This window comes from Taurulus bubalis (genome assembly GCF_910589615.1).
Source record: "Taurulus bubalis genome assembly, chromosome: 11".
Classification (NCBI taxonomy): domain Eukaryota; kingdom Metazoa; phylum Chordata; class Actinopteri; order Perciformes; family Cottidae; genus Taurulus; species Taurulus bubalis.
The window spans coordinates 27,522,684-27,538,398 of NC_136599.1; the positions used below are offsets into that span (position 1 = coordinate 27,522,684).

At 45.2% G+C, this 15,715-nt stretch overlaps 1 protein-coding gene across 1 annotated transcript; it reads right to left on the bottom strand.

Annotated features, from left to right (window-relative positions):
- Window positions 1-5,174: 5,174 nt before the first annotated feature.
- On the bottom strand, window positions 5,175-15,531 carry kiaa2013 (KIAA2013 ortholog; the record flags this gene model as incomplete). Its single annotated transcript, XM_079226653.1, has 2 exons — window positions 14,465-15,531; window positions 5,175-6,034 (listed from the first exon to the last, which is right to left on the bottom strand). The coding sequence occupies exons 1-2, from the start codon at window positions 15,420-15,422 to the stop codon at window positions 5,175-5,177; spliced, it is 1,818 nt and encodes a 605-aa protein (XP_079082779.1). The 5' UTR covers window positions 15,423-15,531.
- Between the last annotated feature and the right edge of the window lie 184 nt (window positions 15,532-15,715).

Here is a 15,715-nt window from a genome sequence, read left to right on the forward strand (position 1 = left end):
CATTCCAAAGTGTAGTATTCAGTTTGTTTTGTAGAAAATAAAGCTACATGTAATTCATGAACATCGTAAATGTCATAATTGCCCCATCGTATCATTAAGTAGTGGCATTACAAAATGTCCCGAATCTGTAATTTACTGGCCAATGTTTTGGCTCCGCTCTACGATCCCGTCGTGAGCTCCGATGTTCTTGGTTTAGCGTCCTTTTGGAAAGCAGCGGGTTTCTGCATCACGTCTGGAACTCGAAACCATTAGATGAGTTCTATTAACTGCTTATGATCACTTATGAGCCTGTTTACACATTAACTGCATATAATAATGCCTATTTACACATTAACTGCATATGATAATGCCTATTTACACATTAACTGCATATGATAATGCCTATTTACACATTAACTGCATATGATAATGCCTATTTACACATTAACTGCATATGATCACGCCTATTTACACATTAACTGGATATAATAATGCCTATTTACACATTAACTGCATATGATGCCTATTTACACATTAACTGCATATGATAATGCCTATTTACACATTAACTGCATATGATAATGCATATTTACACATTAACTGCATATGATAATGCCTATTTACACATTAACTGCATATGATAATGCCTATTTACACATTAACTGCATATGATCACGCCTATTTACACATTAACTGCATATGATAATGCATATTTACACATTAACTGCATATAATAATGCCTATTTACACATTAACTGCATATGATAATGCCTATTTACACATTAACTGCATATGATAATGCCTATTTACACATTAACTGCATATGATAATGCCTATTCACACATTAACTGCATATGATGCCTATTTACACATTAACTGCATATGATAATGCCTATTTACACATTAACTGCATATGATAATGCATATTTACACATTAACTGCATATGATAATGCCTATTTACACATTAACTGCATATGATAATGCCTATTTACACATTAACTGCATATAATAATGCCTATTTACACATTAACTGCATATAATAATGCCTATTTACACATTAACTGCATATAATAACGCCTATTTACACATTAACTGCATATAATAACGCCTATTTACACATTAACTGCATATGATAATGCCTATTTACACATTAACTGCATATAATAACGCCTATTTACACATTAACTGCATATAATGCCTATTTACACATTAACTGCACATAATAACGCCTATTTACACATTAACTGCATATAATGCCTATTTACACATTAACTGCATATAATAATGCCTATTTACACATTAACTGCATATAATGCCTATTTACACATTAACTGCATATGATCATGCCTATTTACACATTAACTGCATATAATAACGCCTATTTACACATTAACTGCATATGATCATGCCTATTTACACATTAACTGCATATAATAACGCCTATTTACACATTAACTGCATATGATAATGCCTATTTACACATTAACTGCATATGATAATGCCTATTTACACAATGACTGCATAGGATCACGCCTATTTACACATTAACTGCATATGATAATGCCTATTTACACATTAACTGCATATGATAATGCATATTTACACATTAACTGCATATAATAACGCCTATTTACACATTAACTGCATATGATCATGACAGATGAGTTGTGTCCATCCGGTGAAGATGAAGCATATCTTGATCTGCTAAAGGCTCCAACCTGTGAGAAGAAACGTTCCAGTCCAGTCGTGCTGTAAAACTAAAACTATGAGCCGAGTTCTACAGAAAGATCACAGCTCTACGTAGATCAGAGTTGTGTGCTAACAGCCTCCAGAATAGAGTGCTGTTCTAAACCAGAAAATATATGGAACAAATTGTAACGACGACATTCTGAATTTTCTCACAGTAATTCACTGATTTATTCTCAAATCTAAAACAGAATTGAACTTTTTTTTACTTCAACTTTACATGATTACAAACCATTCAAGTACAATCCAATGTGATTATGGCTGTAGCCACGAGCTCAATAAATTAACTTCTCTATAAGGCACTCAGTAGTCCACATGAAGCAGAGATTAAACATGCTCATCATACACACCCACATGTTGAGGAAAGAAACCTAACACTATTTGTGCCTTATCCATATTTAATACGCTCTTTGTACCTTAGAATTATGTTGCATAATCACATTTACTTTAACGGTCAGAGGAACAACCAATCAGAACCCACACAGCAAACCTTCTATATAAATGTATTCAGAGGAGTTCAACATTTGAAAGTATTTAATAAAGCAAAATTGTTTTAGCACACCGTGTGATCAAAATAACTCCTAACTTTGAATAAAGCAAACGAACCCCTACAATAAATGGACAGAAGCAACACGTCGGCTGCAGGAATGATGGATTGTTGTAGTCCAACAGGAAGTTGGCGTCGCACTGGTTCCCTCCACAATCATCCAATACACACACACACGATCAGCTGGTCGACAGATCCACTAACTTCCTCTCACCTTCCAACACTAACCAGTTCTGCTTTGGTCGGTGAACTAAATTGCAACAAATCAAACCTTTTGGTGAAGTTTTGGGGGGTCGGGGTTACCGTAGATTAAAATATTTTGTTGAAACATAGTGTACAGTTGAGTTTCCGTTACTGTGGATAAGAAGTCCCATGACTGAACCAGGCTGGGTTCCTGTCAGGCCATCCTGACCAACACTAGTCAGGATAACTCATATATAGCTTTTAGCTTAGGATCAGCTGTAAGTATAAATATATAAGAGGCTGCACATGAAAACCAACAGAGGGAGCCGTGTGAAGGAAGCAGAGAGAAGTGGAGTTAGAGAGAGGGGGTCTCACCAGGCTCCCCTCTAAAACACAGCCTGACCCCTGAACGGTCAGGGGTTACGTTGCATTGTGGGTATTGAAGGCCCCAGGTTTGAAATAATCCGATATCTCTTGTTCTGCTGCATCGATGAGTCGAACAAGTTATAGGAGTGTAATGACAAACTGAAGAAATACAGAACGTTGAGTTCAATAGGGAGTTCTGCCACTTGTTGTGATTCAATGCTTCCCTAAAACAGAAAATGTATCTGCATTTTATTATGATCATTAAAATTTTAGATATTTGTTCTAAACTTTTTTGAAAGCTAAAACACAAAACATTTAGTTTCTTAAACGTGAATGTTTTTCAGTCTGGCATGAACCGAACATCTTCTGTCAGACAAATCAGAACATTTAAATGCCTCTGTAGATTTGGGATGGGCTTTTTTCATGATTTTCTGACATATTTAGACAAATCAACAATAATTCTGAGGCGATGAATCAATAGTGCCAATAATGGTAAATGATGGTAATCCCCTAGGTTTTAAAGGAGATCTGTGGGGGTATCATCTGTTGTGTGTCTCGTCTTGCACTATCAATAAACAGCAGCAGCAGAAGCAGATGCCATGTTAATGCTCTCATGCTGCCAACATGTGAATGTGTGCGGAGCACCGCAGCTCAAGCAGCGCTCCTGGTGTCACAGCTGCCATCCTCACTTTTGCGGGCAACCTGGTGAAGTCAGAGGGGAGCGTTAGACCGGAGAAAGGGAATAACACAGACATGCTGAAGAGAGACCTGTGATGGGAGCACGGCAGGGTGAGACAGGTCAGGAGTGAAGAGCCAAAGCCAACCCATAGATTTATTGTTCATTTAATTGAGTGATCCAATAAAAAACATCATCAAAATGCAGGAGAAAGGGAAGAGTAGAGAAAGACTTCTGGCAAAGTGAGCACACGGTCCATGCCAATCAGAGACGGACATATACACACACACACACACACACACACACACACACATCTTGTGTATGTGTGTGTGTGTGTGTGTGTGTGTGTGTGTGTGTGTGTGTGTGTGTGTGTGTATATACATATGTACACACATACACACACACACATCTTGTGTGTGTGTGTGTGTGTGTGTGTGTGTGTGTGTGTGTGTGTGTGTGTGTGTGTGTGTGTGTGTGTGTGTGTGTGTGTGTGTGTGTGTGTATGTATATACATATACATATGTACACACATACACACACACACTGTTCGGTCAACCTGATGGTTGGTTTTTGGACACATTTTTCCCCCATATCGCTGGGTTCCCACATTTCAGCAGTTCACTTGGTGAATACAAAGTACTGATACTACTGACAGTACTAATAGTACTATCAGTACTGATAGTACTGACCGTTATGCCGCCCGGAGCCACGGAAATTAAACTCAAGCTGCAATAAAAAACATCCTCAAAGAATCATTTTACAGGACCGTACCTTTGTTATGAATCATTTACCACAAATCACGTTCATGTGACTTTACTGCAAACCTTCAGTTACAGTATGAAAATCTACTGACTGAACTTGTTTGAGTGCGGTCATGAATCTTCTCTTAGCTAAAGTGCCCTGGGGAGCTTTCTCAGAAACAGACATTCAATGTTTCTACATCTCTTTACGTTGTGATACTAAACAACATGAAGACACTTTCACAGAAATAAAAGCAGACATGACGTCCACTGGAACGGTTTTACTAACTCAAACAAGAAAGAATACCCATGGATTTCTTGAGGAAAGACCAAAAACATTTGAAAGACTAACAACCTATTGGACAAAAGTAAAGTACATGTGATTTATTATAAATGCATAAACAGTGGTACGGTCCCCTAACAACGCTCAGTCGGAACAAAGTGAATGCAGTATAAATACCGTTAAACAATAACCTCCTAATTTGGAAATGTGTGCTTTTCCATCCATTGAAAATCAACAAATGCTTTACATCCCACGATGACAGTGACGTGGAACAGGTGGCGAGCTAGAAAGAGGAAACTGGCCAAATGGTTCGTTGTGACTTTGAGGTGTGCGATCTTGAGTAAAGGCTCCTATTCTACTGGTGCTTTTACTGGAACTGAGCTCCCAGTCTCCGAGCAGACCGCTGGTCTGGTGAACCCCCTTCAGTGAGAGGGGAGGTGTGGAAGGCTATCATGCCAACCCACTCCCAACATGGACCACGTGAGAAGGAAAACAAGATCAGAACTGAGAAACCAACCTACAGAGAGCGTCGATAGAGAGAGAGAGAGAGGAAATCGCCACCACAAGCACAATTATATTAAAAATAAAAAAAAGGAGCAGAGCAGATCAGTTTGCAGTTTTGTTTGTTTCCAGTTATGTTCTATCATCGCTGTTTATACCTTGCTCCTGAAGAGGGGCTTAGCGCCGGGGCCACAGTACTCGTTGTAGATGAGCTTGAAGAGGAAAAGGTGGAAGAGTGTTATGAGCGATGCCACGCTGAACCAGAAGAGGAAGGGCAGGCCTGGGTACCTGTTGGCCATGTGCTCCTCGTGGGCCAGGATGGACTTCAGGTGCAGGGTGTGGCGGAGGTCCTGCAGGTGGCGCAGGTCTGTGGAGATGTACAGGAGCGGCGTGATGGGCTGCGTCACCATCACAGGGAAGGTGTGACCTTTGATCTCGGATGTCAGCTCCACGGGCTCGTTCAGGCAGCCGGCCTCGCAGGCGTACAGCTTCACCGGCTTCTCCTGCGGCTTCACGGACACGTGGAGGAAAGGCTTTCCCTCCCCGTCCAGCAGCACCGCCAGGTTGATGAGGTCCTGGTTGTAGTGGATCCCTCTCAGGGCGTAGCTGTTGTGCAGCACGTCCGGGTCAGCTTGGAACTGAAGGTGGTTCTCCGTGAACTGAAGGCCGCCGAAGCTGAGCACCATGCCCTGCATGGTGCCGTGGGCTCCGGCCGCCACCAGCACCTTGCAGCCTCTCTTCTGCAGGGTCAGAGTCCACAGCGTGACCAGCTGCAGGATCTGAGCGGCACTGCTCACCCGCTCGGGCCACAGGTTCTCTGCGTGCATGGTGGCGTGGCCGCTGAAGCAGTGGTCTGCGTACTTGAGGCTGGACTCCAGACGGATGCGCTCCTCGCCGCTCAGTCTCCGATCCAGCAGCGGAGCCATGGAGGAGGACAGGATGTAGTAGAGGGTGGTGTTCACTGTGCGGCTCGATGGCGTATGGGAGTCTGTGATTTTCCTCATTTCAACACCTGAATGAACACAGAAGCAAAAGCACAGCTTCACAAAAACCTGGCATGTATCCAAGGATTGGTTGCTTTCACCATCAAATATTATTCAATGATTTCTGGCGGTCGACTTGCTAGCTTTCGATCATTATTACTTTATTATTAAAAAAAATTGTGTTTAGGCAAGTTGCACCCGTAGTTGTTCCTACGGTGTATGAATGTTAGTTAGTCCTGATGGACAGGTGGTACCTTCATGGTAGCTCCTCAGTTTATGAATGGGTGTGACTTGGTGGATGATGTTAGAGAGCTTTGAGAGGTCGAAAGACTACAAAAGATCTTTAACAAGTACAGTCCAGTTACCATTTAATGGGTATAGTTGGTAAAGTAAGTGAACTTCTACTAAATGAACATTGAGGGTTGTGTTCCAGTGCTTTGGAGTCATTTCAGCACTGAGAAACTCCAGAGCGCAGCAGAGGGCAGATGAAGTTGTCAGAGTTAAGGGGTTGGATACATGATCGTAAACACGCTGCATCAAATACTAATGAAACCACAAACTCAGTGGCTAGCTGTGAGGCACAAAGTGATGCTGAAACTTTTCCCATTACTGTTGTTTTAACTGTCTACTTTATCCAGCCGGACACTTTACTGGATCCTAATATCTCATTCGCTTGAATTCAAACTGTATAGCTCATTCATTCCCAAATGACAATATCTTCTTCATTCACATTTGCTGTGGTGAGCGCTTCATTCCCTGTCAGATGTTTGAAACCGGCCTTATAGAATTGCTGTGAATTGAGTGAAGGAAGGAGCGAGGGGATAGGAGGCCGAAGGTAAAAATGGAGGAAGTAATAGTAAATTAGGGTTGTCACGATACCAAAATTATGACTTCGACCAATACAATGCAATTACACTATGGGAACAATGAGACAGCCAGTCTCTCTATGCTGTCTGGCAGAATTGTGAATATTCCCACATGTTGCAACTATTGCACTTGTTTATGCACGTATTACAACCATTTACTATTTAGTGAGTTTGATATTTTCACTTCAAATTTTAACCTTAATTCATGCAAGTTATTTTTCCTTAACTAAAAATAATTAGCTCAAGATCCACCCTCATGTCGCCAGTTTGCATCAATTGTGTTTCATTTGGAACATGTTTGTGTAGCCCCGCCTCCTTGAGCCCCGCCTCCTTGAGCCCCGCCTCCTTGAGCCCCGCCTCCTGCAGCCCCGCCTCTTTGAGCTCCGTCTCCTGCAGCCCCGCCTCCTTGAGCTCCGTCTGCATGCGCTCAATGCATGCAGAGAGCATGACAGAGACAAGCGGGGCAGTTTTAAGGAAGCGCACTATTTTGAGGAAGTATCATACTAAAAATATGCAAAATCGTATCGTTTTTAACGTACGGGTACCGCGGTACCTTTGTAGTATACCGTGCAGTATTATAGTAAATACAGAGAAACATGGAGAAAGTTAAGAAGGTGCAACAGATTCAAAATGTAAAGGAAAGAGATGAAGGAGGAAAAGAGGGCGAGTCTGATTAGCAGCCCAGAGTCAGCTGATGGGAAGACGTGTCTCAATCAATTACTGCTCTTAAATGTTTTTTAAATGTGCAATCTGGAATCCAAAAGTAATCGAACTCAGTCCTGTGTGACTGAGTGGGCGGGCCCAGCCCTACATGCAGCCATGTCTCCATGAAATACATGAGGCCCACTCAGAAGACCCTCTCAGTCTTTACCAGCGCGTCTTTGCCAAAAACCTCACGTTCCCCGCTATGATCGCCGGTACCGGTAACCGTGTGCTTTCCTCGCTCAAACTTCTCTGCAACTTATTGAGTGGAGTAATAATCGTGCGACACGATGAATCGATAATGAAATTCGTTGCCAACTCTTTTAATAATCAAATTGTATCAACTCGTATACTTGTATCAAACTCCTAGCTATATGGTGATCTACACATACATGTATATACACTGAAGAGAATTTAATGATTTATATGTTGTACTGCCTTACTTTGACTAAAGTTTCATGTCCCACTTATACTAAAGTTTCATGTCCCACTTATACTAAAGTTTCATGTCCCACTTATACTAAAGAATGTGTCTCGCTTGTACTAAAGAATGTGTCTCGCTTGTACTAAAGAATGTGTCTCGCTTGTACTAAAGAATGTGTCTCACTTGTACTAAAGAATGTGTCTCACTTGTACTAAAGAAGGTGTCTCGAAAGCTGAGCGAAGCTGAGAAGCCACAACTGGTCAAGTTCTCAGTCGCTCTTGACCTTGGCTGAACAGATTAAATACAGACAGACTGTCTTTGCTGCTGATGTCAGCTAGATGTCTGAATTACAGACGGACTCAGCTCCCTTTTTCACTACTAAGACTGAGACAAATATGAAAGTCAGATAAGGGGGAGTCTCACAGAAATGGGATACATATGCATTGTTCTTGGAGAACGAGGCCCACTCTCATTCTGGGGGTGTGCTGGCTGTGTGCAGACTGTATGCAGAGCAGACCATCAGGGGAGCTGAGTCCAAGGCCTTGTAGGTATGCATTTCATGTATGTGTGTAATTGCTAAATAAATAACCTTAACTGTAATATAACCTGTTCTGTCAATTCTTGAACACTCGAGGAATATCCCGGTGAGGAGGATTCCTTTTCAGTTGGTGACCTTCCGACGTGATTGACGAACAGGTTACCGAGGTGGATTTCTTCAACTCTCCGGGAAACCAAACGGGTACCCAGCCCTTCTAAAAAGGGCTGGGTACATAAAGTGCATACGAGTTGTAAATTTATATATAAATTGCTTTGCTTTGCTGTAGGTTTGGGAAGCCTCACGACAGCGGTTATCGGTGAAAGAATCCTGCTTTGGTATAGGTTTGGTGTGACCCTCACGATAGCGGTTATCGGTGAAAAACTCCTGCGGTAGGTTTGGGAAGCCTCACGACAGCGGTTATCGGTGAAAAACTCCTGCGGTAGGTTTGGGAAGCCTCACGACAGCGGTTGTCGGTGAAATCCTCCTTTTGCTTTGCGGTGGGTCAGGTGAAACCCCACGACAGCGGTTGTCGTTGAAACTTCCCTGTTTGTGATCGGTTTGTGATCTTGCTAAAAGATTGACAAGCGGTCGTACGAGCAGTATTGGTGAAGGAACGTAGGCGCACGTGTCCTCATCTTAACAATTGCAGTGTGATTTTTATGTGCTTAATTGCGATGTGTCTGAATGCGTGTGCTTGAGATTGGAATTGATTGAATCAGCGGACAACTGGAAACCTAACGGTGTTAACACAAGGTTGTCGCCTGTTGAAGTAGATCAATTGTCAGTCTATTAGGTTGTAAATTACTAAAACATTTCCCTGTTGTAATTTTGCTGGTAATAAAAGTTTGAAAAAGGAGAAATTGTTGAATAAATACGGCTGGTAGTGTGAACTGAGAGGGTGTTCGGCTCAGCAACTCGGGTGAATTCCATACCTGCTGAGTGTTCACGCCCGGATCAGTTAAAAACCTGCCCCGTACCATTTGAGAATTTTTCTGAAAAAACAGACTTTAAGTTGACATAGTTTTGAAAAGTCTGTGGTACAATGGAAGGCGAGTTCAGTAGAGAAGAAGAAGGGTTTGACTTTGACATCATTAGAGACTCTGACCAGGATTTTGGCACACAAGTGTCAGCTTCCTTGAACGCTCACGTGGAGGCGGAGAGCGATGAAAAGAAAAAAGGAAAGCTGAGAGAAAAGTTGTTGGGAGTTGTGTTGAAATTGCTCAGGGATTGTTCCCGAGAATGCGGAGATGAAGTGTTTGTTTGACACATGTGGTCATGCGGAGCGCATGATAGTGACGAAACTCGCTCGGATCGCGGAGGAAAAAACATTGCCCTTCAGTCCGGCGAGACGCAGACAATTAGGGAGAGCAGCAAGCTATAAAGAAGTGAGATCCGCAATTCGAAGTCTCGCTCTGGGTGCGTCTCTGCGCCTACAGAGCCGGGCCGACAGACCAGTACATAAAAGACACAGTACTGGATTTAATTGACACTAAACCCAGTGGGGGGTTGCATCCTTCTCTAGCCTCAGCCCCTCCCCCAGAGGTTCCAGACAGACACGACAAACAGTCTGATTTACAGATGCCCGTCTTGCAGATTGAAGGAGGCACTCTAGATTGTTTTTGGGAGGATGAGGAGATGGGGCCACAGGGACCATCTGTCACCTTTGAGAACCTTGCTAATCCCTACATACAGCCGGCCCCCTATTTGAACCCCAATCCCCATGAAAGCCCTAGAGACAGAAGCAGCGGGTCTTGCAGCTGGGTGGGAAGCCAGGTGCCATGATAAATGGCTGAGAGCGCTAGAAAAAAATGGAGAAGGCAGAGAGAGAATGGGAAAAGGGAGAAAGTGAGTACAGGCATGAAGGGGAGGGACGAGGGGGAGGGAACTCTAAGAATAGACCCCGGTCTCAAGAATGGGGCTCTAGTATTCCAGCCACCTCCCCATGCGAACTGCCTGTAACAAGCACGCGCTATGAAACTCCTCCTGCTATGACAGCTAGAGCCGCTCCCCACGCCCCTAAACAGAAGTCAGAACACAAGGCCCCCTCCTTTGCAGATGAGCTTAATCAAGTGATGACACAACGAAGAATACACATTGCACCTCAAACAGAGACACCGTCTGAGGTTGATTGGAGTGACATGCAAACTATTAATACCACTCCTCGTCAAGCGCTAAATAAAAAACAACTCCCAGTAATGGCGCCTTTGCTCCCAACACCCACCGGGGCTTTGCAATACAAACCATACTCCATGTCTGATCTGTCTTGCATCACCAAGTCTTTCCCCTCAATAACAGAAGGAGGAAATGGTTTCATGATGGAGCTGTTGCGCTTAACGTCTGGTACCATCGTCACAGCTGGTGACATTGTCAGCATTTTAAGTCATTCAATGTCCACAGCGGACTGGAACACTGTAAACTCTCAGCTACATCGAAGCACAATCCCAGTAGACACGCCAATTGACACAACGTTAGCCACCGCTATAGGCCACATTGTACGTAGCACGTTCCCAACTCCCACGTCCCATTTACACCAACTAACGTATGCGTTTAAAGCCGACGAGACCCCAATGGCATTCATCTCTAGGTGCCGAGCGGAATTTGTTCGTGCAGTAGGTGAAGATCCGTCCTCTTCTTCTCTTCATGGCCACACTTTCCGCAGTGGAGTTCTTCGCGGTTGTGCGCAAAGCTATGGAACGTAACCCGGACATGCATGGGGCTGACCACCTCCGCTGGACCTCTCATGTCTGCGCTCACATGCGTCAGCATGCTGAGGATGAGAGGGAGGAAAAAGCTAAAGACAACTCAGCTGATCTCACATTACGCTTGGTAAAATTACAACTCGCGGAAGCGCAGCAGAAGGCCTCAGATAATAAAAAAAGATAAACGAAATTTACCTGTCATGGCACCAGTGACTGCGGCACCCGCTCCCACTCCCCCGGCTGAGCAAGCAGCCGAGCAACAGCACAATAAGAAAAATAAGTTTGGGGGGGGGGTAGAGGTCGAGGCCAGCAAAACAGAGGGCCGGGCCGTGGATACAGGTGTTATTCCTGTGGTCAGCCTAGTCACTTCAAGCGAGACTGCACCAATCCACAGCAGTCTGCCCCGCAACAGGTGCAGCCTCAGGTGCAATACGTGATGATGGCTCCACCTCCCGCCGCTGTAGCACCTGTCCCCATGCCGGTCCCCACTGCTCCCCAGACCGCTCCGACCGCCCAGTATCCAGCTTGGGTGCCGTGGCAGCCAAAACAATGAGGAGGCCCGGGAAAAGCACATGGACCAGGACATGTTGCTCAAAAAGAAGTTAAGCGACTTCTTTCATCGTGGTGGCATCCATTCATGACAGAGACTATACAAGACCCAAATATAAGACCCACAGTGTGAGTGGGCAGCGGCAAACAAAGAATACCAAAACTTCCTGGACAGGAAGTAGTAATGGATTATACTGACATGTTGGAAAGTGTGGGGAGGGCAACGTTACTTGCTGGTGCTGGTGGATGCATACACCGGCTGGCCTGAAGCGTACCCCTGTCGCCAGGAGGATGCGTCCTCGGTTATTAAAGCACTGGTGAACCACTACATTCCAACACACGGGTTTCCTAGGAAGATACGATCCGATAATGGGACCCATTTTAAGAACAAAGATCTCCAACTGGTGGAGCAATTGTTGGGCTTGAAACACCGATTTGGGTCCGTGTACCATCCTTAGTCGCAGGGAAAGGTAGAGAGAATGAACAGGAGTTTGAAATCAAAGCTGGGAAAGATATGCAGGGATAGAAAGCTGACCTGGGTGGCGGCACTGCCGATAGCCCTCATGTCAGTGCGCATGTCGGTTAACTCATCCACTGGTTACACCCCGTTTGAGTTACACACAGGTACTCCATTTCCAGGACCAGGGCAGCCATGCTTGGAGGAAGTGAGTATGAAACACCTCCCACACAAAGAATATTATGCATTGGTCAACTGTATGCGTTCCAGATTCGACAGACAACCCAAGAGCCCGTCGGAGGAGACAGAACTGATACCAGAGACCGCCCGACCACTCACGTCCTCCTCAAGGTGCTCAAGCGGAAGTGGACGGAGCCACGGTGGACGGGACCGTTCGAGGTCACCGAGAGGACCTCGCACGCCGTGCGGCTCAAAGGAAAAGGAGAAGTGTGGTACCACCTCTCCCAGTGTGCTCCAGCGCCGGCCACCAAAAGAGGCCCTGCGCTTCAGACACGGAGTGCAAAAGAGGCAGAATAATCCTCGCACCAGTGTCCATCGTGACTCAGGCAGTCTACCCTGAGTCACAGAAGAAAGAAGAGGACCAAAGGGGGTGGGAGAGGAACGGTTCTCCCCTCCAACAACGGAGTGCCAATCCGCATTTCATCAACAGCAAGAAACTGTTAGGGTGTAAGACCCAGGTTTTTAATGAAGGTTTGATTCATGTTCGTACTCGGTAAACGCCCACTAGTTTTTGTGTACCCCAAGCAATTGTCGGAAATGTATGAATATCACGGTTGGCTGTTAAATCCAGAAACTGAAGTGGTAAGAAACGTTAAAGATAACTTGCATGCCATCTGGTGGGAACCGTATGAGGTAATAGTAGATAAAATGTCTAAATAAATCCATTCTCCGCTCATTGTGCAACTGTATCATCGTGACAGCTATTGAAGGAAAGATGCCAATAGCCCCTCCCGCTTATCAAATGAGTCAATTTGATCCCCTCCATGAATCCGTGTATGCTCCGATGGCTCAATTAGATGAGCACTATGACTCACTGTTCCAAGACATTGTTGTGCTGTAGAAATCATTGTGTTGAGCTGTATAGTTGACCTCAGTAAAAACCGAGGTCAAAAGGGGGACTGAAGAGAATTTAATGATTTATATGTTGTACTGCCTTACTTTGAATAAAGTTTCATGTCCCACTTATACTAAAGTTTCATGTCCCACTTATACTAAAGAATGTGTCTCGCTTGTACTAAAGAAGGTGTCTCGAAAGCTGAGCGAAGCTGAGAAGCCACAACTGGTCAAGTTCTCAGTCGCTCTTGACCTTGGCTGAACAGATTAGATACAGACAGACTGTCTTTGCTGCTGATGTCAGCTAGATCACTCAGCTCCCTTTTTCGCTACTAAGACTGAGACAAATATGAAAGTCAGATAAGGGGGAGTCTCACAGAAATGGGATAAATATCCATTGTTCTTAGAGAACGAGGCCCACTCTCATTCTGGGGGTGTGCTGGCTGTGTGCAGACTGTATGCAGAGCAGACCATCAGGGGAGCTGAGTCCAAGGCCTTGTAGGTATGCATTTCATGTATGTGTGTAATTGCTAAATAAATAACCTTAACTGTAATATAACCTGTTCTGTCAATTCTTGAACACTCGAGGAATATCCCGGTGAGGAGGATTCCTTTTCAACACATAGTACATACGCACATACAGTACATATATCCTCATAAGTATATTAATTTGTATACTACTGCCAGCAGGCACATTTAAATACATATAATCTGATTGATTGTGGTGATGACGCACTTAAAATTAGCCGATACATTTTCCCAACACTTACGCATTTAACTTGCCATGCTTATGTCTAGACCTCGCAGCGGTGACTGTGTAAAGCTGCGTTCACATCAAAAGTGTTGTGAATATTCGCAACACTTTTGGTGTGAACGCAGCTTTAGACTTTGCCATGATTAAGGTCTTGAATTTCTCATATGCGTTCATGATCAATAAAAGTGAATTGTTTCAACATGGTTACATCATTGAGTTCAATAAATCAATCTGGATCAAAGTATTTTACAGCCCTTTTCAAAGTTTAGCCAGTATGGTGTGTGTGTGTGTGTGTGTGTGTGTGTGTGTGTGTGTGTTTCCTTGCATGTCAGGCAGCCACAACCCTACATGCTCTTTTAAAATCCAGAGCCAGTTGCCACTACGACCTTTACTCACCTGAAATGAAGAGGTCCATCCAGGCCTGCTGGTGATCTGCAACCAGATCATCCACACTTGTCCTCAGCAGCTCCCCCAGCTCCTTCTTGGCTCCATCTCTGAGGGTGCTGAAGGTCTCCTCCAGCTTGGAGGGCTCGATGGGCTCTGAGGTCCACACCACGGACACGATGTTGTCTGTGTGCTCTACTTTAGCGGGCACCTGGAGCCTGCTGTTCACCTTCTTGGAGACCACCACCACCAGCACCATCCGGTTGTTCTCCACAGGCACTCTGCCAGAGGAGAGAACTATCTCTTTGTCCTCCAGTTTCTCCACACTGGTGGAGAACTTGCTGCCAAAGGCGGGGTTATCATAGAAGACGTCCAAGGAGGCCGGCTTGTCGGACGGGTTGCTGATGTGGATTCGCTGCAGATAGACGTTGGGTCTACTCCGGTGCGCGATGAACTCCTCTCGGATGGTGACACAGTCCCGGGAGGACTGCAGGGCGGCCGGTGAAGCACAGCGGACCGACAGCACAGCTCCTTTCCGGAACCACAGCATGGTGGCCTGAGCCTCGACCCGCTTCCCCTCGAGGTGGACACCGACTCTCGGGGAGTATTCTGTCTGGTGGACCGGAGCCGAGCCGGGCTGCGAGGACGACGCTACCCACAGTTTGTTTGAGTCAATGTCAAGAAGAATATGGCCGTTACCCGATACGAACGGTGTATCTAGTTGTTCCTGAGGGGTTCTGTATATCCCCTCTCCCCGGTCCACGAGAGACTTCCACCTGTGGATTTCCGCCAGGAGGCATTGTCCCGCCGCTCCGCCGGGCATGACCGAGCTGCCGAAGAGCCTCCCTCTGCGCTCCGCTCCCAGGTACCAGTAGAAGATGAGGAAGAGCAGCAGTCCTATGAGGAGCCTTCTCGCCCAGCTGCTCGATAACAAGCCCGGCAGCCCCTTTAGTCTCTGCTGGAGCCACATTATGTGTTTTAATGCGTGTAAACGGTGGGAGATGGCAGTCTGTCACATCGAACTCAAAACATGAGCTCCTGGCTATCTTAGGTTAGCTAGCTAGCTAGCTAGCGCAGAGAACGACAACTCTTGGCAGTGTGCTCTCGTGTGTCGCATCGTGCTTCTGTCGTGTGTTTCCGGTGCTGCGTCCTGTCTCAGGTCATTTCGGTTCTTGTTTGCCTCCTGGTTGAAAACATCACCTGACTTCCCAAATAACTCTGCAGCCAGCAGGAAGACCTCGGGTCTGTCACAACTACCGTAAA